The sequence below is a fragment of the Xenopus laevis genome, chromosome 4S (genome assembly GCF_017654675.1).
Source record: "Xenopus laevis strain J_2021 chromosome 4S, Xenopus_laevis_v10.1, whole genome shotgun sequence".
Classification (NCBI taxonomy): domain Eukaryota; kingdom Metazoa; phylum Chordata; class Amphibia; order Anura; family Pipidae; genus Xenopus; species Xenopus laevis.
In genome coordinates, this window is record NC_054378.1 from 94645171 (window position 1) to 94672546 (window position 27376).

At 39.0% G+C, this 27376-nt stretch overlaps 1 protein-coding gene across 1 annotated transcript; it reads right to left on the reverse strand.

Moving 5' to 3' along the window:
• Window positions 1-5729: 5729 nt before the first annotated feature.
• On the reverse strand, window positions 5730-24645 carry LOC108715728 (protein shisa-9). Its single transcript, XM_018261144.2, has 4 exons — window positions 23465-24645; window positions 15836-15957; window positions 14137-14286; window positions 5730-7270 (listed from the first exon to the last, which is right to left on the reverse strand). Exons 1-4 carry the CDS (start codon window positions 23974-23976, stop codon window positions 6909-6911), a joined length of 1146 nt encoding a protein of 381 aa, XP_018116633.1. The 5' UTR covers window positions 23977-24645; the 3' UTR covers window positions 5730-6908.
• Between the last annotated feature and the right edge of the window lie 2731 nt (window positions 24646-27376).

Sequence of the window (27376 nt, forward strand, 5' to 3'; positions counted from 1 at the left end):
ACCCGGGCTCATTGGTGTTGGTAAAATTCTCCCCAACTTTTTATTTTGTAAAAAGAATGCTACTTATTCATAGTAGATTTTTTTAAAACCTGAGTGACACATAGGAGGTTGCCATGACTTCTCGCACAGCAATTATAACAATTGCAATCTTTCATAATATGTATCCAGGCTAAAGGATTTAGGCTACTTTGTGTGTCAAGATAGTTATATTTGATGCATTAGACATCTGATGCTATTTCTAACCTTCCTAGACATCAGAACAGATCTAGTGTCTGCTGGAGATGTAAAAAACATGGAACTGACAATTTATTGAGCCAAGTGTCTAGGCATGACACAATTGTGATTGACTGGGTTTAGAAAAAATGTAGGCACTAGGACTTCCTGAAAGAAGAAGCTCTTTTTTTGCCTTGCTTCCTTGAGGAATCTTTCGTTGAAGATGTAAAGGAACAGTCCAGTTTACAGCCTGGTGTTACATCAACTATTGGTTTGTTGATCCACAAATATGAACAAACCTATGCCTCTAGCTGTTGATAAAGGAAGACACCCTAGAATTTAGAGAACTCAGAAGAAACTTTCCAAACCACAGGAGCATTTCCTTAAAAGGATACAGCATAATTTAGTATTTAAAAGTGTCATCCAACTAAATTCTAAACTACAGGCCCAGCAGGCCTCCCACAACACAAGAAATATTCGAGAGGGCCCGGCCGCACTACCACCTACCCAGCTCCGGCCAAGTCCCTGTCCCAACCCTCCTGTTTGAACAGGATTTTTTTGGGTTAAATTAAATTAACATGCTTTTTTCATCCCCAGTAAGTTATAAAGTCAAATATTTTCTTTCATTACCATTGAAGGCTTCACTTGTTTGTTAGTTAACACACTAGTGCAAATTTGCACCCATTCTAGGAAACTAATATCCTTTCTAGAATGCTGACATATTGTTCATCATTTGCATCATCCTCGCTCCAATGGCATATCTAATCTAATGAGCACAGGCCATTGCATTGGCCAATGGATTGCTGGCTTCCTCTGCATATCTGGTTTATTAACGTTCTGGATTTTGTAAATTCATAAATTCACAATACACTACACTTTATCTCCCACTAGGAGTCAGCATAACACCATCACTGGACAAATGCAACTTCTCATCAGAAACAGAATTACATAATCTTCACAGATGCATTTTACATTTTGTGACCATTCATGTAATTTAATTTGAAACCATTGCTGCAAAGCTAGTTTTTGTCAACCCTTTCATGAAGCCCTTATTACTTAAAAGCTGAGACATCCATGCAATATTGCCCACTCTCTAGAAATGTTCATGCCGTTTAAAAGGTCTTTGTGCCACTTCCAGAGTGCATGTTTAAACCAGAGTTCGCCTCCCATTCACTAGTTACGTCTGGTGCGCACATTGACACAGCCCTCTAGGGCAGTGATCCCCAACCAGTGGCTCATGAGTAACATGTTCCTCACCAACCACTAGGATGTTGCTCCCAGTGGCCTCAAAGCAGGTGCTTCCTTTTCAATTCCTGGCTTGGAGGCAAGTTTTAGTTGCATAAAAACCAGGTGCACTGCCAAACAGAGTCTCTTGTAGGCTGCCATTCTTTATTGGGGTACCAACACAGTCCTTATTTGACTTTTTTCATTATTGTCTTGCTCCCCAACTCTTTTTACATTTGAATGTGGCTCACATTTAAAAAAGTTTGGGGACCACGCCTCAAGGAGAACACTGAATTGGCCACTAGGTACTTTATAGACCCATGCCTGCCCATTTCTGAGGTAACATAGGGACATGGGGAGTGCAGAAGGGAGAGCTCAGCCCGAACCCAACCAGGGTCCACAAATTGTGTGCGAATGTCGCCCCAAACCCACTCGGCCTGCACATCACTAATAGAAAGTATAGAAAAAAGGGGAGAGTCAGGCGAATAATGAGAATACCTCATGGGAAGAAGACTAATACAGGAAGTCACCTGACCACCAGAGGCAAATCAAACAGGAAGAGGTAGGAAACATAGCTAGCGGAGGGCCTATCTTGTGTAATAACTTTCTAGTGTGGGTAATCACAGGGAAAGGCAACCTACATGTTTTATAACCCCCCTTAGGCTCACAGTATCATGCAACCCCTTCCTCGCCCTGCTCCACTATGAAGCAATATATTTTAAGAATTTGAAGTCCTTCTACTTTCCAGAAAACCTGTACACCACCCACTATTAGGCTTGCCACCTTTTCTGGAAAAAAATACCGGCCTTCCTATATATTTATCTTTTTTCCGTATTAATAACATTGGGATCAACCATAATTTTACCAGCTACGCCATAAAATACCGGCCAGGTGGCAACCCTTCCCACTATGCAAAGCAAAGGGACTGTAAACGAAGTGCAGCAGCCTCTTATCCTAAAGTAGGTTGAGAAAATATTCCCTGCAAGCACAGGAAGATCTTATAGTTTCCTTTGTAGAGAAATGCAGTGAACACCTTTACCTCAACTTTTATACAAATTAAGCACCTTCCTTCCTAATAAAGATTCATGAACTACTCCATATTTAAATATCTTAATTCCAAGAATACCAGATGTGTATCTCTAAATCTATGCTGATGGGCAGTTGAGTAATTAGACATCCCTTTCAAATTATAGATTTATTTAAAAATACCAAGAGGTGTGTGTTAAAAATGCTTTGTGCCAACTGTTCATTCTCATAAATCTGGTAAGAGAAAAATAGTAAACTAGTAAACAACTACATGTGCTATAGTAAATATAATAATACAATAAAGGATTTCACATTTTTAGGGTGCACCTAATTAATCACATGACTAGAATAAAGGAGAAATTTGACTGCTGCATGGGCAGCATAATATAACAGAGAAAATAAAACATTAAATTAAGTGCAGAAATACAGTTATTCGTGGTTTTAATGCAAGGAAAATCCTAGCTATCGTGTCTTGTCACTAAGCCAATAATTAGCCACGCTTCATTGTGTTAGTAGATTAAAGGTCCAGGGCTAATCAAGCTGGTAAGGAATTGAGAGCTGAACAGAGAAGATCATCCCATCATTCTATAATTACAGTTATTAACAGAGATAGGGGTTGAGTAAGCATGGGGCAGCTAGTCAAACCAGTATGAAAATCAGTTGTGCACTACACCCAGCTGGCAATGTGTAACTCAGTGCTGTATGTACTGTAAAAAATGATAATGTAGTGGTTTATTTGCTGGAGACACTACTAATTAGACCAAAAAAAAGCATGAACAAAGGAAAAAGGGCAGGTTCTCATGGAATCCTACCAAGTCAGGTGTCAAATAAAGGTTTAACATATATTAGCACAAAAGCAATGTAAACAGCTTATGATTAAGGGCAGTATAGCATGGAAATGTAAGGCATCTGGCATTTGTGTTTAATGAAAATTACACCCCAAAAGGAATACCATCTGGACCTCCCAACCACTTTGGTGAGATTTTAACTTATATAAAGCACATTCCAATATTCCATTTCTTGCGTTATAGCTCTCCAGCTGATGAATGACAAATCCTGGGGTCCTTAGCCTGACAACAGCTAGCTGTGGGTGGTGGGAGTTGTAGTTTCAAGCAGCTGGAGGACTGAGTGGGACGCTATTTTCTTTTTAGTCTAAAAACAAACATCTGCTGCAAAGCAAAATCACAATACAAGTTGTCTTGTAAAAGAATTGTATGATATTTTATGTTTTATTCCTAAGAGTGGATTTTGCCCACAGGGGCAAATCCACTCTGCACCCCTCCCTTCCATCTTTGCTTTGCCAACAGCAAGAGAGAATGACTCAGACACAATAAATAAAATAAGCCATTAGGTTCATGAGCTCTCCCTCTCTGAGGGACAGATACTCATGAGCAACATAAATAGAAGTTTTGCTGAAAATTCATTTTTTTAATTTAAAAATGTAATCTGTTTTTACTTATAAATCTTTAATGAATGTTTTATTGCTTACAACCTCCAGAATTATTGGTAGGTCCAGGCTAACGGTAATTCCAGAGTCCCCCTGTGCAGTTGCATGCAATAATCAAAGTAGATTGAAAATAAGTTGCTGTTAGTTTTGTTACACACTGTTTCCATTCACTTCACTCTTGAAAACTCTGCTGTGAATAAACAGGTGCATTTCTGTTTCAAGTTACTTAAATGTTGCTGCTTATCTACTTTAAGAAGTTAATGATAAAGCTAACATTTGAGTGTTCCCTCATATGTCAGAAACAAACATTACAGGACACAGAAATTGTGTTTTTGGATTTTACTCAGAGGAGATAGCTTCAATTGAAGTATGTCTGTTTGTATTTTGGTGTAAGCTTGGGTCTGAATCACAGCCTGTGCTGACCAGTTTAGCTGCAGGTGAGTACAGACAAATTGGTCAGTGATTTGGGCCTTTCAGTTGTTGAGTCTATAGGGCAGCTCTTTCCATTTTTAACTAGATTAAATAGTCCTGCTGAATTAACTGAAAGCATTGACACGACTCTGCATGCGTTTTTTCAGATGTAAAGATCCCCTAGCATTTCACCTTACAACTCCTTTTATAGAACAGGGCTACATTATCCAAACAAGAAGGGTAAAAAATAAGACGCCACTTTACTATTATCATTTTCTCTTTGCACCATGATGCAGACCTATCATGTTTAAATGGGCATGGTGGCATAAAGCCCTTAGATTTTGTCTTGTGCCCTTCATACCCCTCTTCTCTGGCAGTTCTGGGCAGCAGGGAGATATTTAAAGCTTAAATCGATGGCAAAAGCTAGCAGAAGCTTTTCAATGACAGGGACAGAATTGTGTGAGAGAGAAGGGGGGAGCCTTGCAGGGTTGGGAGCACTGGGGAAGTGTAGGAGGGGTAGTGGGCTATTGATCTGTGTAATCAGGCAGAGGACAATTTAATCCAGAACAATTTCAACCCAAGCTACAGACTTTGTCTGACCTCATTGAAGTGACTGGACCAAACTGTTTGCAAAAGGAAATACCTTATGCCTTGAAATGGCTCATGAGCAAGGCAGAATTTTCTAAGACTAAAATCCTGCATCTACCCCTTATCTACCCCATGTAAAATAGTGCATTTATTGCTGCACTCTTAAAGGGGTTGTTCACCTTTGAGATAACTTTTAGTATGATGTAGAGAGTGATATTCGGAGACAATTTGCAATGGGTTTTCATTTCTTATTATTTGTGATTTTTGCGTTATTTAGCTTTTTATTCGGCAGCTCTCCAGTTTAATTAATATTTCATGCAGTAGGATTATTAGTGGTTATTAAAATTCTGTTAGTCACATTGTTCAGGGATTGCAGACCTTTTTGGGTGAGAAAAAGCTTGAAACACATGATGAAAAGAATGGAGGTAGGCCCAGTGTCGGACTGGGGTGTCTGGGGCCAGCAAGGCCACCATATCATGGGCCCGGCCCTACTTTTGCAATACCAAGTTGTCCACAACACCTCATCCTTTCTGTCCCAGTGCAGCAACTCCAAAACAATTGGGTGAAGGGGCCTGCAGATCCCAGGCAGCTAGTGGTCCTAGTCAGTGGGGCACATGAAGTCTGGAGTCCATTGCATTTTCTCCCACTGCCCCAGTCCAACCCTGGGTAGACCTATATTTACAAGGAAATATGAATGGAACCCTAATTTTCAGATAAAAACACATATTATTTTCATTTATTTTATTGATTGCATTCATTAACTTAGAAGGTACATCTCATTAAGAATTTTCTTCATCTCCAACAAACCAAGGAAGGTGGTTTAAGAGTAAAAAAAAAACATTCTTCATTTGCACTGTTCTATTTAGTACAGCAAATAATTAACATTAGCATAGTGAGAATTAAAACAATACGACAGAATGCATTTCCAATACATACCCTATTTACTGGGCATATGTTGAACATAGATGTATAGCAAATCCATAATGCTAAACAACACAGTTATTTTCTGGGAAAAGTAAGGTTAATTCTAACATGACAGCAGGTTATGTGTCATAACTAATGTTGTTTTTATAAGTGCCTTTGTCTTTATCCCTGAGTGGTATCTAATTCAGAGTTACTTTGGATTCCTTTAAGCCAGATAGATTTATTGACAAATAGCAGTGCTGTTAACACAGGGGATGGGCAGGGTAAAATAGAAATATATGCATTGCTACCCATGTCATTTTTATCACCTCAGGGAGAAGCTTTGGCAGCGATCTTATGTAATTACATTTCTAAAGCTGAAGACAAAGGCTTAAGAAATGCTTCCTTTGTCTGATCAGGAGAACGTATGCCAACATTCACAACAACAGCTATAATCCTGACAATTTGGTGGCATTTGTTACAGCATTCCAGCCTGAAAATTGTATGGAGTTAATGATCAGACAGAGTTACTATAATTCATAGTAAAGTCAAAGAACTGAGAAGATCCAGTCTGCATGAACAGTGCAAGGAGTTCTGGACAGTTAGATTGCTGTCATGGAGCAAGATCAGGTTTTATCATGCTAACCTAGGACCAGTAACAAACGGTTCAACAATATCAAAAGGACAACACATTCACTGTGCAGGTACTATCAAGAGAACACTGAAAGAGAAAACAGGAACATGTGATATCTTGTTCTAGACCCCTAATCTGCAGCAAACTGTGTTCTGAAGCCTTTGCAGGCACATTTTATTTTAGGTGAACAGATGGACAAATCAGAATTACACAGGTTCTTTGTCAGCAAATGAATCACTCACTGCAACATTTGTTAGTGTCCATTTTATGCTGTTTGACCTATTTCTGTCTTCAAAGAACTGAACTCAGCTAGCCCGGAGCAGAAGAACCACTTTGCCACTGCTTCCTTCTGCCTTTCTGTGGTCCCACAAACTTAGGATGAGGCAGCAGGCATGCTTCTTTTATATGTCTACCATCCACTTGTTGTTGCCTCATGGGAATTGAAGGTAGATATGGGACCTTTCAGACAGTCACCTCAGTTTTGCTGTTGCTAGAAAACTGTCGCTGGGGTGTGTTGGTATATTGGCCTTGCTGGCTGAACAGTTCAGGGAGCTTCTCAATGCTGTACTGCCTCTTATTGGCATAGACATGTCTTCGATTGTCATAATGACTTGGATCCCAGCCCTGGAATCCAGCGCCTGCTAGTGGATGGGTATTGGTTTTAGCCACTTTGGCCTTGTGGTTTGGCTTGGAAGGGTTGAGAGAGGAGGTGTCAGGTAGAGGTGAACTGTCCTGGGCATGGAGCCCTGCTGGCTTGTAACAGAGGGAACCTCCAGTAACCTCCACCACTGGGAATCTCTTGAAAAAATTCTCTGTTGCCGTTTCTGTAAGGAGATAATATATTTTTATTTTTTTCTCAAATTTATTTACATTTTAACATGGTTTTTAAGCATTATACAATAGATAATATCATATATTATTCCTCTATGCAGCCATGTTTGATGTGGGTAGAACCAGTCTGCATTTTTTCAGAGCATTGGAATGGCCACATTCTAACTCTCCTTCCCAATAACTAACAATGCAGGCTGACATCTTTACATGTTTGTCCTTGAGAATATTCATCGCCAGATGCACATGTGTATTATATGTCAACTACAATAACACATTTAGTACTGTACCTGTTAGAGTATCTAATCATTAATCACTAAACAGGTTTTGTATGCTGCTTAACTGACTTTTTTTGCTTTTGCAAACAACATAATATGGGGAAAATGTTCTGGAAATTCAATAAACTATCTTTAAAGAAGAAGTGTCTCCATATAAAGATATAACATTTGTACCTAGGAGGGTCTGGCAGCTTATAGGAGCCAGGATACAGTCAGGAAAGGAACGCAGATAAATTATGTATTTTACATAGATCAGTTTAGCAATGTCCTCCTAGGCCAGTTCTTTGATCTATGGTCAGAACCTATCCTCATCCACACATAAATATTCAGCATTAAAATAAATAAAATCTCCTTTAATTTGCAGCCTTGCCATGTCTGGCATAATGCAGAAGATTTGCATGAGGTACCTGTCTGTCTTGAATATAGTGCTGCCAAATGCAGGCAGCACTGTACTGATGGCACACAAAGACCTGTACCCCCAGGTGCCTGCCAAGTTTTGTGTGAAAACACTTCATTTTGATGTGCACACACCAGTCTTTTAAAAGTGCACACAGGATTCTAAAAATATTTTTTTTGTGTGCAAATCACCAAGTAGAAGTTAGAGGGAACATTGGTGGGGGTATTTCACTTTAAGGGCCTTATTTATCAAAATACGAATTTAAATAGAAAAAGTTCGACCAAACCAGAATCCACCATTAAATCTTATTTTTTATCAAGAAAAAATCGGATTGGGGATTAACTTGATAAAATCGATTCTTTGGGCCTTTTTCCAGAAAAGTCCAAATTGTTCAGATTTTTGCCCAAAAAGCCCAAAATAGTCTGATAAAATAGTCGAGCTAAATCTAATGCAGAACACAGAAACTTCCAAATAGGATAGGGATCTCTCCGATTAACTTATATACGACCTTGGCAGGTCTGAGATGGAGGATTTTCGGATTCTGGCTTTTTCCATCCCCGGGGTATAATAAATTGTGAAAAATTTTAGTTTTTTTCACCACTTAAAATTTGGATTTTATAGTAAAAAAAAACCTTGAATTTTTCGAGTTTTTGCATTTGGACTTTAATAAATATCCCCCTAAGTGTTTAAAGCAATCTAGCATAATGTATGGGGGGAAATCATATTATGAGCAAAGAGCAGAGCAAAAGAACATACTTTGTGTATTTTAACCTCAGTCAGGAGAGAATAAAACCAAGGATGATATGCACAATATGAAACTCTAGCTGGCACAGTACAGTATGGAAACTTGTAACCCCTCACATAGTTGAGAGTGTTGCTCCATTAAATAATGGTACCAGTATGGTTGTAACAGATACAGATAAGGCAAATGTGTTAAATCAGTTCTTTTCTTCAGTGTATACAATAGAGGAGTCTGGGTTCACAGGCTCACTTAATAACTGCACGAATGGTTCAGCTCAATCTAGTCAGTGTCTGACTCAGGTTATAATTCAAAAAGCTTTAATACAAATTAATGTAAACAAGGCTCCAGGGCCTGATGGCATACACCCCCGGGTTCTAAGAGAGCTTAGTTCAGTTTTAGACCAGCCCTTATTTCTGATTTTCTCAGATTCACTGTCATCTGGTATGGTGCCTATGGATTGGAGAAAAGCTGATGTTATTCCAATATTTAAAAAGGGATTACGATCTCAGCCTGGCAATTATAGGCCAGTAAACTTGATATCTGTGGTAGGCAAATTATTTGAAGGCTTGTTAAGGGATCACATTCAAAATTTTGTCCTAATGAATGGCATTATGAGCAACAATCGGCATGGCTTTATGAAGGATAGGTCATGTCCGACGAATTTGATTGCATTTTATGATGTGGTAAGTAAGATTCTGGACAGTGGGGGGGCAGTAGATGTGATCTATTTGGATTTTGCCAAAGCGTTTGATACTGTGCCCCACAAATGACTGCTTTCTAAACTAAGGTCCGTTGGGCTTAATGAAGGCGTTTGCACGTGGATAGGAAACTGGCTACAGGATCGAGTACAGAGGGTGGTTGTTAATGGGACATTCTCTACTTGGAGTAAGGTCCTTAGTGGGGTCCCCCAGGGCTCAGTATTGGGTCCACTTTTATTTAACTTGTTCATTAATGACTTAGGGGAGGGTGTTGTAAGTAATGTATCAGTGTTTGCAGATGACACAAAACTATCCAGCCCAATTAATTCCATCCAGGATGTGGAACCTTGCAACATGATCCTGACAAACTGGCAATCTGGGCAGCTAAGTGGCAAATGAGATTCAATGTTGATAAATGTAAAGTCATGCACCTGGGATGTAAAAATATCCAAGCCACTTATACCCTTAATGGGACTGCACTAGGCAAATCCATTATGGAAAAGGACATTGGAATCCGTGTAGATGATAAACTTGGCTGTAGCAAGCAATGCCAGTCAGCAGCATCAAGGGCAAATAAGGTCTTGAGCTGTATTAAAAGGGGCATAGAATCAAGGGAGGAGGGGGTCATTCTTCCACTGTATAGAGCACTTGTAAGGCCCCATCTAGAATATGCCGTACATTTTTGGTCTCCATCACTCTTACAGGACATTATTGTATTAGAGAGGGTACAGAGAAGGGCAACTAAGCTGGTAAAAGGTATTGAAAATCTTAGCTATGAGGAAAGACTGGCCAAATTGGGGATGTTCACGCTGGAGAAGAGGCGCTTAAGGGGTGATATCATAACTATGTATAAATATATAAGGGGATCATATAATAATCTCTCTAATGCTTTATTTACCAGTAGGTCTTTCCATCTGACACAAGGTCACCCATTCCGATTAGAAGAAAAGAGGTTCCGCCTAAATATTTGGAAGGGGTTTTTTACAGTGAGAGCTGTGAAGATGTGGAATTCTCTCCCTGAATCAGTTGTACAGGCTGATACATTAGATAGCTTTAAGAAGGGGTTGGATAGGTTTTTAGCAAGTAAGGGAATACAGGGTTATGGGAAATAGCTCCTAGTCCAAGTTGATCCAGGGACTAGTCCGATTGCCATTTTGGAGTCAGGAAGGAATTTTTCCCCCTCTAAGGCAAATTGGAGAGGCTTCAGATGGGTTTTTTTTGCCTTCCTCTGGATCAACTGGCAGATAGGTAGTTAATAAAAAAAAAAAAAAAAAAGGTTGAACTCTATGGGCATGTGTCTTTTTTCAACCTTACTTACTATGTTACTATGTTACATACCAGATTATAAGTGGAGGTAATTCACTGAGCATTCAATATAATGGCCCATGAAAATGCAAGAAGGCTATGGCCCACTCGTGTTTTCAACACATGTCCTGTCAGTGGTTGTTGTACTGCATTTCCTGATACATTTGGTTGTTGGATGGCTACTGGGAAATACAGTTCTAAATGCTAAACAATATTTTAGTTGTATCACAATGGTTACCAAGGACATACTGTATCTGTTTCCCCTTCCCCAACGAAAATGATGGAGAATTAAACACAGTGAAACAAAGCAGTGAAAATAGGATATACTGTCAAATGAATTTAGTGTTATTCTTAAATGGCACGGCTAAAGTTAAGCCTTACACCGTGTTTATTCTTGTACATTCAGTCTTGGCATTCACTCTCTGTAATCATCGATGCTCACGGTGCAGGAGATAAAGTGACAAGGTCACAAGTTGCTGGCATGGTGATCATGCTCATTATCTCTGTTAAGTTTTCTACCAACTGCAGATCAAAATATACTGATTACCTGCATCAAGCAAAATTTTTTTTTTTTTTAGAGTTTAATTTTGTTGCACATACCTTCAATTACAGCTGCCCTACATCTGAACAGAGAGAGAGGAGATGTACTAGCAGCACACTGAGCAAAACCCAGGGTTAATATGCCATTGATCAGCCTTCCATAAACCCTGAGGTCATTTGGAGAGGTTATTGATTTCATTTTTCTCATTATAAGGCATAAACCTACCGCCAAAGCCTAACCTATTACTACCATAGGTTTGGTCACACCCTTAAATTGACTTGAAAGCCTGGAGTAATGACTGGCTATTGTCTTTGATAATAATGATGTAATTTTATTGCATCCCATGTTACTACAATTAACCAATACCAACCGCATCAACTACCCAATGAGGTCCTCGATTGCAGGAAAAATCAAACCCGCCCGATTGATATCAGGCAGATTTTTGGCCTCATATCGATCGGGGAGACCTGTCGGAAGTACACACGGGGACATAAGCTGCTGAATCAGTCTCAAGGACCGATAGCAGCAGCTTTAATATGCCTGTGTATGAAGGGTATAAAAGGTATTTTACCAGCCTGGCGTTAAAAAATTATGGCTGATCCCAATAGGGAAAAAAGATAAATATATAGGAAGGCCGGTATTTTTTTACAGAAAAGGTGGCAATCCTACATGTATGGCCACCTTAAGTGAACACCTGGACACCTAAGTGGTGAATCAAGTCAGTCTGTTGTGATGTTTGGCCCCCAGTTCAAATAAGCAGATGACATGGGGGAACTGTGCAGACTATTATGGAGGGCCCACACTCCCAACGCAGTTCTCATCTGGTGGTTGTTTTAGGCCTTTTACTTACTGACTTCTGAACATTTCATTTTTTTCAGCTCATCCATTTAAACCAATACAAAACAGTTCAGATATGAGAGCATTCAGGTTGTGGTTCATAGAAGCAATACAATACAGACTTAAATAAGTGTGAATAAGTGAACAGGACAGCATACTAATTATACTAGACAGCATTGGTAAGGATAAGGTAAGCCTCTGAACACATTGTTAAATAAAAAGAAAAATGAAAGTGGAAAAAAATTTATTATTTTTCAGACCTAGACAAATACTGAATGGGGTTTAATATTGGACAATACATGTTGATAGAATGGTTTTATGGAGACTCGTTTGAGATGTGGTTGAATAGTATAGTATCCAGATGCAAATCTCTGTGCCAGGAAGCATAATAATTGAAGATGAATAATCATCCAAGCCATATAAAAAGTGAAAAGCTATTAGTGGGTGAAACGCGCGTCAGGCGCTTTTTAGATTAGTTAGGCAGGGGGACTAAACCAATACGGCTTACTATAGGCCTTCGCTCTACAGCTGTACCGGGAGGGAAGCTCTGTGGGTGAAGGGGAGAGCGATCGACTGAGCCTTTTTCTGGGGTAGAATTTGCTTTACTTGTGTGCATATTAAGTGTTACACAAGGTGTCTTGTTTAAGCATACAGTGGGTCAACTTTTGACGCCACCCAAATCTGCTGTCTCCCTTATGTAACTGGGAGGGCTCACTTGGGGGTGAAGCGGTGGCACATACCTGAGGTTGGAAAGTGCGCCGTAGGTGGACTGTGTGGGTCTGTGACCCTTATTTGTAGTATATACGTGGATTATTGGCACTTTACTTACTCGTTTCTCTTTCCTTTAAATTGGGAGGGTCAAACTGAGGGTGAAGGGGTGGCTGTTGGACTGAGAAAGTAAATCAGCGGGGATTGGGTTTGACACCCACTTTTTTCCAGGTAACTGGTTAATTGCCCCTCTTCCTACTCCGTGGTTATTCCAATGCTCCATCACAGACCCAATTGATTGGTCTAAATTCTACCTTACTGCCTGTACACATCGCATAACCTAATTGCAGTCCGTTTATCTCCCTGATCTTAACAATAATTTTAACGAGTTCCTGGACGCATGGTTTTTATGTAATTTATTAGTAACAGTTAAGTTTTAATTTGTTCTTTGAATTATCGGATCCTATGATGGGGAGGCGCAATCGTTAGGGTTAGTTTACTTTTTCTCTTTTTTCAATTACCATTCATATCTTAACCCTGCACACCATCTTACTGTTTCTTTCATGTGATGGGTGGTGCTCCCTAATCTGTATTTATTCCTGAATCAGAAGATACAAATAGCTTGAGAGCAGATCAGTGATTCCCAAACCCACCATCCACCTACGGCAAAGTTTATCAGTTAACAGTGACTCAGTAAAGCTTGCTTGTGCACAGAGTATTGCATACACAGTATGGCAGTGTTTGTTCCAATAACAGGCATGCGTGCATGCTTTCTTCTCATGTTATATCCAGATAGCATGTGTTATTCCTGAGTTTTGCAAACCCAATGCTCTAGTCATACGCTCCCTGAAGAACCTCTATGACACATTCTGGATTATCTCACCTCTCGACATATCATGGATCATCATAACCAAGTACCACTCTCGTGCAGAAACTGTCATCCATACTCTTTTATTCTTTAAGTTCTTCCTTTAATTCTCCTGTTTCACTCTTCCACACTTGATAGTTTATTGCAAATCCCTTTTTTTCCTTAATGATATTTATTATAAAATACTGAATACTTTGCTGGCACTAAACAAATAAAGAATGAAGTCTAATAAAGATGACACAGGCCAATTTTATTATTACCTTTGTAAAGGAGTGAGGGAAGTACTTGGAAGGAAAAACCCCATTTGAAGTTTTCATAACTATTATCTCTCCTGATTGCAAATTCTTGTAGTTGCTTTTACCATTTACCAAATTGAGGGCAGGAAACTGGGGCTGAGTGTTAAGTGGAGTCTTAAAGGACTTGTTTGCTAACACCAGACCATTCCTTCATCTTATTTATTTGCTTGATTATGAACATAATAGACTTACCAACACCTTTTATGGTGGTGTACTTAGAAAAGTCCTGGTCTGGTACTGGGATTCCAGAAACCAGCGGTGTTCTGTTAGTATGAGGTAATGAAAGACCAATTGGTGTCACCAGGGGAGAAGTCAGGCCAATGTTATTTAAGCTTGTGCGATCTGTGGACAAAGAAGACACTTACCTGAAATAAATGCCTATCCATTTTAAAATTCAATTTACTCTCATAGCCTATTACATATTGGATATTCCACTAGTGTACAGTGCATACTACCTGCTGATTAACAGACCTGGGGTAAACTTTGCAACACGTATTACATTACCCCACAAAAGTCCTATACAGGTAAGGGATCTGTTATCTGGAAACCTGATAGTAATAGTAAAACAGTACATTGTACTTGACCCCAACTATTTAATACTATTTAATGTTTACTTTATTTTCTAGTAGACTTAAGAATGGAGAATTGTGGAAAGACCCCTATTTGGAAAACCCCAGGTACTGAACATTCTGTATAACAAGTCCAGTACCTGTACAAAGCTGGAAAAGCTTTGTACAGACTGTGGCAAACTGCCTATTCAAATGCTATAAAAACAGTACAACCAGTATTGTGGCTTTTGAAGTAAGAGCTTACCGCTAAGCTTGGTGGCTCTGGGTACACTTGCCCCAGACCTTCAGCAGAGGGAGTTTGCACAGGAGATCATCACACTGCAGGCTGGGACATACCAGACCAAATATAGTTGAGAACCCCAAGAAATTTGTTATAAAAGTCCCCTCAAGCAGATAATCATGGATATTTGAATGAAGAATTGGTATGTGCTTACTAAAGCAGACATGATCCCCAGGGGTGCCATCATGAACCATCAACCAGAGGAATTGGGGCCACCACAAGAAGATTCTCCTCTAAAGATACCAGCTTTGCATAAGATACAGATTACTTAGAAACACATGTTCCAATAAAAAATGAACATGTAGTTAAAACATAATGTATAAAGTGACCATAGAGCTATTTACGTTGATTAGAATTAGGGTTCTGTCATCTTTAGTGCATGCTTCTGTCAAATGTTATACGAGAAGATAAAATCTGATGGTGGGTCTCCTGTCCTGGTGAGCCTGTTTGCTTTTCGCACTCTCCCAGCACATCATCTTAAGGCGCCCAAAAGACAGTGATTTTTGTAGTGAGTGCAATTATAGGTTGCTATGAATTTTAGTGATGTTTAATGATGGAAATAATGTTATTAAAAACCAGAAAACCATAATAGTATGGGATCTGTTATCCAGAATGCTTGGGACCTGAGGTTTACCGGATAAGGGATCCTTCTGTAATTCTCCATACCTTAAATCTACTAAAAAAAAGGATTAATTATATTATAGTTGGGGTCAAATACAAGGTACTATTTTTTATATTATTATTGAGAAAAAGGGAATATGTTTTTAAAATTTTAATTATTTGATGAAAATGGAATAGGTGGGCACATTTCAGGCTTACGGAAAAAGTTTTTTGCGCCTTGTCACAATCAGTAGAAAGCTTCCTGGGTTGTCATGGCAATGGTGCCTTAGTGATCTGGGATTGCAGGTAATTGGGGCATTTTTCATTGTTTATGCAGCTACTGTAAACTGCAGCCCACAGCCTGGTGGTTGGGGACCCCTGTTAATGGATTTCCAGATAATGGATTCTATAACTGTACAACTGGATGTGTGAAAGTTCCTACCAATGCTGTTCCTTGGCGAAACTCTTGGTATAACTTCTGTAATCTGTACTTGGATACTATCTCTACGCCCATAATTCAAAAGGTCCACATGGGCTGGTTGCTTTAGGAGTTCTGCTAGAGTCCTGAAATAAAAAAAATACAGTTGGTTCAAGAAGACACTTAAATATGGTTAAGGGTTGAGAAGAGTGAAACAATAATAAAGAACATGTTAATACATACATTGTTGGAGCATGTAGAAATAAACCAATTCAGTTTAATCTATTTTTCATATTTTATACTCCTGCAAAATAAATGGACTAGGTGCATCTTAATGACTAATGCTGTCATCTCAAATTCACATCCGCTGGCCTTTCTTCCTAAACACAAAGGTATTTCAATATAGCTTCAGTATCCTTTAATCTGAAGATATGATGGCAATATTGATCTTTTTGTCTAATTTATCTAGCACATAGTATTTTGACTCAAAAACCTTTCTGGTAAATACTGTATCATAATATTATGTCTGATTTTAGAGTTCACTATACTATGTTTTTGGTACATTTCAATGGATTTTCCAGTATGCACACATTAAAGAGAGAAGGCAGACATGTTTGACAGGATAGAAAATGCCCCAAAATGCACTATGCAGATAGAACAATTCCCAGCACTCTTCCAGTAAAAAACATTTAACTTAGAAACAAACTGTAGATGTACACTGGGGTGGTCTTTTATGAACCAAGTACTAACCCTATACAAAACAAGAAGAACACAAGGCCATACCTTTGCTCTCTCTCTGCACACATGTACATCTAAAATAAACTGATGGCCCTATGCAAGAGGACACCATTTCACTAAACCAATACCCATTTGTGGTTACTTGTGCAGTAAGTCAAGGAGCTGTGTGCTTTGATGAGCCTCCTGTTGTCTCCACCACTTTCACTAAATTCACAGATAGAAAAACACAAGTTAAAAAAAAAAAGATGAAATAGCCTTTTCTCCATGCCCTGTATCAAGGGATACAGTATATATGCAGTATATCAGAGCTTTTGTTGCTTATCCTTAATAAAAACTATAGGTTGTTCACTTAGATACCTTGCACCCATATACTCACTTTCTGAAAACAAGAAAAATAAATATTTTCCTCCAAATCTATAAAGTATACTACAAAATAGTATACAGGCATGGGACCTATTATCCAGAATGCTCGGGACCTGGGTTTTCCGAATAAGGGGTCTTTCCATAATTTGGATCTCCATAGTTTTAAAAATATGCTATAAAATTATTTAAAAATTAAATAAACCCAGTACAGTTGGGTTGACTCCAAAAAGCATTAATTAATCTTAGTTGGGGTCAAGTATAAGGTACTGTTTTATTACAGAAAAAAGGGAAATATGTTTAAATATTTTGAAGTATTTGATTATAATGGAGGCTATGAGAATTGACCTTCCTGTAATTCAGAGCTTTCTGGGTAATGGATACTATACCTGTATTATTAAATTATAGTGCATGTCTTTAGCTTAGCAAATGGTTTCAAACAACTCTTTGATGATCTTCTTCTCTAATGTTTTACAAGAAGCTGTAGTTTTCTATAACAAATTCACTTCATGTGCTCTTCTTTGCAATGTGCCCACCATAAAGAAGGTGCTAAATGCAGTGTATGTTTAGACATTACTAAACAGAATCAGCCCGACACTAGAGTCATAAGATGGGTACATACTCTAGTAGCAGATATTTGGTCAGTTTGGTTACACACACTTGTAGCCAATCAGCCGGACCAGAACTGATCCCATTGTTTGACAGTCACCAACTCGTTTTATAAGGCAGTTAAGCACATCCACATGTTCAGTAGATGCACCCATTCAGAAGATGCACCCATTGTTACTATCACTGGCTAAATGGATTTGCAAGCATGTCTGATTGCAATGGGAAAAATTCCCAGTACATTTCAGCTAGTTGGCTTGGGTCAGTTAAATACGAACAAATGGAGGACATTTTTGCTGACATTATCTGTACTCAGCTTTGGTTTGTGCTCTTCCATTTAAAATAGCGGTTTTACCAAGAGACAATACAGTGTAAATGTATACACAGTAAATAGTATGACTTGATAATATATATATATATATATATATATATATATATATGCCTTATTGTGGCCTAAGGGAGTCATACCCAAAACTTATACTGGAGGAGAATCAATCAAAACAATTTTTACAAAACTTTGCTTTGTTTCAGTGCCTGCATACGCTGTGATTTGTAAATCTATTCTTACTTTATACAGTACCTACTAATATGGACTGTACAATGAGCTTCTCTCCTTGTGTGTCTTTTAATTGTTCACAGTCAAAATAAATAACAAGCAGTTCATAGTACAGGGGTAGGATGCATGAGAAAACTTTATAGTACACTTTGGTGGGACTAATTGGGCTACAAATTTATATATATACTTATACATATTACATACAATAGTAGTACCTAAGGCTGCTTCATATAGCCTACCCACAGGGCCAAAATTCCCCCTTAAAATGAATAATGACAGTACCCACTCACTAGAAGAGGAATTTTTTGAAAGTATAGAGTGGAAAAATTCTGTGACTTTGAAGTAGAGAACTAAGGCATTCCAAATCTACTAACCATGACCAGATTCATGTGGTCAACAGAGTTAATTTTTTAGTAACAAAGTTACACTATATATATCTGTGTGTAGGTAAGTATGTGCATGTATATATGTGTGTGTGTAATAGTATTTATATAGATCAAGGAGATGGATGGCCCTGAGTTTGACATCTCTACCTCCCCCCTCCAGTCCTGTATTCCCTCCTAGTTTGCGTCACTGGCTGTCACAGCAATCTCTTTATTTATGTCATCTAGTAACCAACATGAAAAAAACTGAGATGGTTATGTTTTTGCCTTTTACTGTAGGTCTGGTCTCCTGCTTAAAAGAACTATATATTCCCAGTTCCCCAAATTCACTTCTTAGTTCACATACAGATGCTCACAAAATCTTCCTGTCTTCCACTTTTTTAGTTTTATTTTATTAGATACATTTTTTGTATTCCTCCATTCCTCATGCAAGAGACAACCAAAACACTTATCCATGCTCTCATCATATCTCTACAAACTACTAGTGGTGTACATTCAGGGACCCTTGAAAATGCAGGTGACCCACAATTTCACAGCTGTGATAGGTTACTTGCTACTCCCTGTGGGCCCCATTTCCCCTCTATACTTACACCACTGCAAACTACTGTACAACACTGTTCTGTGGACTCTGCCAGTCTAAACTGAACCCAGTCCAGTCCGTCATGAACACTGCTATATTACTCAAATGTCTCCTCCCTCCCAATAAGAGCCGAGCCTTTCTGCTAGTCCCTACACTGTCTACACACCATAAACATAATTTGCTTCATACTCTACACAAAGGGCCCCCACTGGTTCGGGGCTTGGGCAGATCTTGACCTGAGTAATACCTCCCAACATTAAAAAAATAGAAAGAGGGTTAAAAAGAGCCAGCAAAATGGATAAAGGGCATATTAGCCCTAGACGTGCCAGTAGATAATCAGTACATTAAGCCCAGTCGTGCGGTATGATTGCTAAATAAAATGGATAAAGGGCATATAACTCCAGAAGTGCCAGTATAATCACTAAAAAAAATGGATAACAACAATATTAACTCCAGACACACCAGCATAATTACTACAGAAAATGGATAATAAGACATGCTAGTAAGACCACTGTAGAAAGGGCCATTGAACACTCCAATAACCCCAGACAAACCAGTAAGATAGCTGCAAAAATGCCAATGAGCACTCCATTAAAATCAAACATGTCACATCCATCTTGGATTTTTTTCCTTGAGATGCAGGCGGAAGCTGGCGGGGAAGAAGAGTAACCAGGTAACGCAGCATATTGAAATTACATTCCGGGACATCAGGATATGCTCTGAAAATTGGGACTGTCCCACCAAAATGGAAGAGTTGGGAAGTATGACCTTAGGGGAGGGTTGCTACCTTTTCATTTTCATAAACCCAGGCAGGGAATATCAGGGGGCTGGGTGGGTGACATTACACCCCTGCTTTCCAGTACAATGATTTGTGAGTTGTATAACAGTAGACATCCATCAAGTTAAACCTGCTAGTTGATCTTTTGTATAGCACATAAAAGGTGTGACCAAAAATGTTGGTACTAGACATGTAACTTGCCATGGCACTCAAATTTTCTAATAACATCCCTGTCTGCACATGAACTTCATCTCTCCTCTTTGGCCACTACCTCTTTACACATTTCCACATCCAAGATTTCCATATCCACATGCAGCCCCAAACCTTCAATATTTCACCATTCCAAGAGCCTTTAAAACTCATTTAAAATTCACCCTCATCCTCTCAATCTGAGTCATTAACAATACACGCAAGCTACTGCTTTATCAATTTTTTTCAGTAAACATTTACATATACATCAAAAGCTACACTAACAGGATCTCTACCACCACACCAGTCACTTACACTAAATAGCTCACTCCCCTTCCCAGAGGGTATAGGCGACTGATATCACTCCCACCATAGGATTTTGTGTAGAAGTAGGATTTAGTGATTATTGTCCCCCCATACAGTCTATTAACCCTACACAAATGCAACAATATGTACAGGATATGCTTCAGAGAGATGAACTGCTATGTCTTGTGTTTGTGCTCCGTAAAGCATTGCAGGAGGCTATGGTGCTATATAAAAAACTAAAATATTTTGCTGGCAATTCTCCATTGTAATTCTCAGTTTTATAAGCATCGTTAAACCCTGCTCAGCTGTCAATTTGGAAAACATTCAGCAACAACACTTCACCAGTATTAGCCTATGGTTTCTGGGTAACCTCAGGCTTAAGAAGTGTTTACTGAGGAGGCTGCTTGAGTTGTTAAATGTAGGACACCTTTGGGACATAAACTGCATAATTTGGTACTGAGGGTAGGGTTGCTACCTTTTACATCAAATAAAGCCAGTCACGTGCGTGGGGGGTTGGTGATGTAAAGAGTGTGGGGCGATAACATAGGTTGGTGGGTCATTGGGAGGAAATTGGCTGTAAATATGTAATAGAGAGCTTGGCTGGCATTTTTCTGGCTATGCCAGGTGGCAACGTCTGGGGACCACCACCTTAACGGCCCACCACCTTTATCCTCAGTGTCGAGTCCCCCCACATGCCCACTCATCATGTACCTCCTTGGCCTAATATGATTTGAGGGCCTGCAAATCCCAATCTAGCAGAGATCCTTGGTCTGGCCCATGAAGGTCAGGGCCCACCAGGTTTTTTCCTGGTGCCCCACTGACCTAGTCCAACCCTGACCCTCAGGCCCGGATTTTGGAAAGGCCACCTGGGTCTGGGCCTAGGGCGGCAGGATTTTAGGGGGGCGTCATGATGCCCAACCACACCCACATTGATTCAAAAACTCTGGTGATGTGCTGGAGATACAATCATTTTTTAAATTTCCCATGCGCCAATCCCCATGATGAAAATTTGCACAATAAAGGGCAGGACAGGGGCGACGAACGGCAGTGGGCCTAGGGACGCCCACTATGTAAATCCGGCCCTGCTAACCCTAGCTAAGGGCAAGGAGGAATATAGAATGCATTTTGGAGTCTCTATAACCAAGGGCCTCAGTTGAGAATGGAACTTTCAACTCATTTTACAGTCACAGGCGTTATTTCCCAAACTGCAGTTCCTCTAACAACACATGTGGCATGTTGCATTGGTGGTGAATATGAATTTAGGTCAGTGCTGCAAAAATAAATCATAAAAACCACTGAAACTCTTCAGCTGAACACTAAACCCATGAATGCCAGCCCACATCTCCCAACAGCAATAAAAGGCAAGGAAAAAGAATGATCAGTGGTCAAAGCCATAGGCACCTGTCATGTAGAAATTCTACCACAGAACATAGATGCATAAAGCTGCTTTTACCAATATCCTATGAAAGGTATACCTTCACAGAATTTAAAGTACTTTGACAAAGAACACCATGCACTGTCCAATTAAACTTAACTGACTTACATCTTTTAATATTCACTATGTAACTAAGTCCTATATATCTTATCCAGTATCCTGGTCTGTTTTATCACTATTGCCATAAACCAGTCATACGCCAACCTTTCCAAAGCCTCGTGTTTTTCATTCCCTGTTTCATATGGTCTTTTTTATACTGATTAGCAGATATTTTAAAGACAACAATTTTGTATTATTATTAAAAAGCAACAGGTGTTAGCAAGAGTATACACAAATAACATTAACACCTTTATAATGCAGACGCCAAAATCTAACACTACATTTCTGGTTGAGATGATAGGAAAGCCCTCTGGCTTTACAGTGATGAGGTTTGTTAGACAAGTAAACATACCAAATCTGCTGCCTCTGTTAATAGTTTATATTACTAATCTGTTTTAAGTGTTTCTTTATAATTTAGGCATAACTATATCTAGCACCGCCTGCAGTATAAATAGCATTTAATTGAGCATATCTATTATATATCTTGATGTTATATTACAAATCCATATTTGCTTATGCATCCAGGAACAATATGATGCTTCCAGTGCCCATAAAGTGCTTAATTTGCAGTCAGCCACCTCTAATGTGCTGGTAGGATTTTTTTATTGCAAACAAGCAGAGCAAACAATACCATGTCATATTTTCAACAAGGAACAGTTTTATAGCTTTTACCTGCCTTTCCAGCCCATGGAATGGGAGAGAATTTACAGAGAATGATTGGTGATGCACATTGCTGCCTTGGAGGCACTAGTTTTGGCATGCAGTAACGCCACCTCTGGGCACTTTCTGGCTATAATAAAACTAGATCGAGGTATTTTCAAGTGAAAGAGCAAAGTGCAAAAATCACAGGCGTGTATGGAACATTTCCATGTCTTAGTAGCACTCAAAGGGAACAATGGCACAGCACACATTTGCTGTTGCTTTTTCATAGACCCAGCAGTATTCTGAGAGAAAATGACTTGTAGCCCTGGTGGTCCTTTCTTATAAATGATGCAAATGCAGAAAGCTAGAATGCTCCAGGTTCAATTATAGCTTTTTATTGGACCTGCTAGCATATTGATAAAAAATTACAGGTTTTTAAATCTCACAGTATTCCCTACAATTGTAGCTTCTGAAGAACATTGTAAGGTTGTAATTATAACAGCAGAGCTGCCCAGTAAAAGGTATAATTCTACCTATATTGTTCATTCCTTCCCAACATCATTCAACGTGCATCTTCTAAAGCATTATTTGTGCTTGGTGATTAAAACAAGACAGAATGAAAGAAACAGAGAAAAGTGCCCCCCCCTACTGCTAATAGACCATAGATTTAAATATTACTTTTTCTGTTGATATAGGAACTATATTACTACAATAATTTTCATATAAGAGCAGTCTGACTTCATTTAAAATGCCTGGCCATCTCATTTACCCTTTACTTATTTGCCTCCTGTTGAAACATGTTTGACATAGCCTCCAGGCTATAGATGCTGTATATCTGTCTCTGCCCTTAGCACACCATGGGATGGATATATTCTGGTAGTATGCTGTAGTGGCTGCTACTAATGGTATGCTACAGAAAGACAGATGCATACACCTTCAGCCTTTATCCTCACATTAAAATAGCAAATTGTGTTTTCTTACCTGGATACACTCATATCAGTTTGAGGCCTCTGTGTCTTCTCTACTGCCAGCTTAGTGAAGATCCCCACAAGTACCATGAGAGCAGCTACCCCACAAATGATATATACAATCATGTTGGTTTTGTCTTTGCTTGGGTCATCACTTGATTCTTCTCCCTTTGCAGGAGGTTTTCCAGTGTTTGCCCAGTTTGGGGTATCATAATTTGAGCAGACGCTCTGATCTAACCTATCATGTTTGAATTGGCAACAGTAGCGATATCCACATGTTCCACAGCAGTACAAATAACTACTGGCAATACAATTAAATGGTGGGTCCCACTGACCCATGACATCATAATAGCCTCGGCAACGGTCTGCCACTACCTGTGGTAAGTCTGTGGGCACCAAAGATTTGGGCGTTCCTTGCACCACTTCATCACCAAGACCTGATTTTGTGTTTGGCGTTCTTGCTTTCACCAACCAAGGGTCCCATAATACAAGCCAGCAAAATCCCAGATATATAAGCCACTCCATACAGAACGTCCTCAGTATCAGTTTTACAGGGAACAGAACTTTTAAGATAGAAAGCCGGCTTAAAATATTCTTGTTTGTCTGAAAAATATGAATCCAAGAAATTTAAATGTTTCTCCTTAGTAAGTCGGTAACAGAATGTTCTTGGGCGCAATTTCGGTTCTAGAGAAAATGCTTTATCCTGAAGCATCAAAAAGAAACAGGAATGAGGAAGATACAATCCCTTGTGATCTGTATTTCCTTTGATTTGGTCTTTTTATTCCTTATCATAAGAATCTTCTTATAATTATACTATTTTTCAAATTCTTCAAGGTTAAACTTTCCACTTGATTCATAAATTAGTGTTTTTTTTCTTATTAAATCATTTTCCATGATTTAAATTTTGTTTTCCTTCTTGTAGTCAATATCCTCTCTTGCTTGCATTCTTTGCTGTCCTACAGTTGTGTGCCTCCTTACTCAATCTTCTGGGTTCAACACATTTTTTTCCCTGTTGTTGCAGTCTTCTTGGGGAGGGATGTGCTCTGCAGTCTTCTTGGGGAGGGATGTGCTCTCTCAACAAACTCTGTGAGCAAGTGTGAGCTCTGTTCATGGGAGGATGATAGGAAGGGAGGGAGATGGTTTGGGGAGGTGGTTGTGGAGGGATGGAGCTTGATCCATCTGCAGGGAGAAACCAGTATGTGCAGCTCGCTGGGTCTTGGCTGCTCCTTTACACTGCTTGGATCTGACAGAGACCAGCCAGATACTGGTATTGGGGCATGTACAATGTAAGTGAGGAGTAAGGATAGCATGGTGTGGGGAAAAAGGATTTATACTTATTTAGTGCAAACCAGTGGATCAAAATGAACTGATCAGAGAGAAAAAACTAGAGAAAGATGTGTGGGAGGGAGATTTTTGATTAGCCTCTATCATATGTTGTGTTATATGTTTGCAATATTTTGAAATGTAGCAATGTATTAACTTTTGCCCAATGACTGGAAACTTTTACACACACTTACCCACTTATCCCAAGTCTGAACTTAATGCTCTGACAAATAGTACAGTATAGAAGGTCCTAAACATATCTGTGTCTACTGGGGGCAAGGATTGGCTCCCCAGATCAGCAGATGTGGGCAGAAAGAGTTTGGAAAAGCTCAGTGGAGCACCAGGGCTGTATTAACTGTACAGGTACTTGTATATGGTCCTGTCAAGCTCCATAAATGTAAAAGCAGCACATGAATGCCTGTAGAAGTGCAGAATTGCTTCTCAGAAAAGAGACTGTAGCTGCTGGGTAGGAAGTTCAGTAAAGTGAGATGGTGACAGTAACTATAACTCCCAGTGTGCACAGCCAGTCATAGGTTTATAAAACATAGGGCCCTGCATTGGTTATTTTATCCAGGAGACTAGGCTGTATGTATGTTTAGTATATTAGATTAACTAGGCTAGTTAATGTTGTACATTATGTTTTGGGGGTTTTGGGGGTTGTGTACCAGCTAAGGCCACCACAGCCCTTTAGCAGGGATAATCTATGCCTCTAATATGCACCCAATAGCTCTGCACCTTCTTTTCTGTTGATTCACTGCACATGCTCTTTGCTGTTGCTGAGACCTGAACTTAGGAACCGACAATATGTAGCACATATACAGAATATAAATGTCACAATATACGGATGATTAGTAATTGTCATTTCATGACAGCTCTGAAACCAACTCAATTAAATTCAGAATTTAATACTCAGCCCTGTAGCATCATAATCTATGACAGGTCAGCCTCCTTTTCTGTTTGATGATTTGCAACAACCCCAAAGCTTTGATTCTTAATATCTGTCCAGAACACACTGAGCATGTTTGGTGTCACTGACACTCCTAACAAAATCCAAGATGATCAGGTCATGTGCACAACTTTAAAGTCCTGGATAATTATTATTACAGAGATGCTGAACATTTAGACTGGTTAATTAAGTCCAGTACATAAAACATTGTATTTTTATCTACAGTATATGCATTCTCCATTAAGCATCCATGATATATTATTGATTCAGTAGACTTCTGTTTTATATTGCCTTTGTCCAATTTCTGAGTTGTTTGTACTGTGATGTTGATTCTAATTCAGTTGCTTTTCTCTTTTATTTTTGCTAGCATTATAATTTAAGGTCTAGATCACACTTATATTTATTGCTACACAAGTATCTTTGCCTTGTGTAAAATATCATTGCACAACTGTGGTATATGTATATACATATAGTATAACTTTGTGAATGTTGCCATTAAATTTAATTACAGCTGATTAATAGTGGAGAATGTGGTGTTAAAGAAAGGGAAAGTCTGCTAAATAAAAGATCGACTGTTTGCACAAGAACAAAGGATATTCTATTAATGCAGAAAACAAAAATGACGGTGTCCTGCTCGATTTTATTTCTGAATAGTGTTACGAGAAGTAAAAGAAATTCCTTCCAAACAGGAGAGTTGAGTTTCTGTGTAATAAAAATCTGTATTTTTCCCCTTTGCTGTATGAAAGGTCTCTGACTGCAAGCTCCTGCTTTTTCTGCTTTCACACCCCCTCCCTCCTGCAGGCTTTGTTTGTCCTTGACTTCTTCACTACACATATCCCTATAGCTTACAGTCAGTGTGCCACGAAACCACATCTTTTTAACTTTGCTTTATCCTTTCCTTCTCATATGGTTCACCCTGAATTCCATTGCATGGAATGCAATTTAATCCAAGCTAAAATTTACAATACAATGGGTTTATAGTTGAGTTTTTAATGACAAAGTTATAATCATATATACTTGCCAGCTGTCAGGGAACGTGATACTATGGTTTTCAGACTTCGACTACCAACATCCACAGTGAGCAGCTAATGGTGCAGAGAAAATAAATAGCTGGAAAGCATCAGGTTGAAATAAAGAAATATTACTGAACAAGAAGGTCTGGCAGTGCAGTCCACTGTACAATAAAATACTTGGGTAGTGAATTACATAAAGCGATCTTATGCAGCAAATGCACACATTGTACTTGCTTCAGGCTCAGAGACAGTGTACAAAGGAGATACAATTATAAAAGAAAAACTTAAGATGAAGTGCACACATTGATTCTAGGTCAAAGAGTACTTTGCGACTACTCTTGTTATGTTTTGGGTAGCCGAGGATGAGTAGAGTATAACTGCTTTATTATCAGAGACTCATGCAGCCATTACACAACAGGAAGCAACTATTACTTTTCACTTTTAAGCAGTCTAGACAGTACTGTGTATTCACAGTATAACTATTGTGTACAGTGACAGCTACAGGCCATTTGTATAAACACCACAACTCTAATAGAAAAGGAAATTGTGGAAACACTCCAAGGCTAAGTCAAATTAAAGTACAATGTATAAGTGTGACTGATCTGGCTAAATTTGTTTTAAACATATTAAAAAGCGCCGTAAT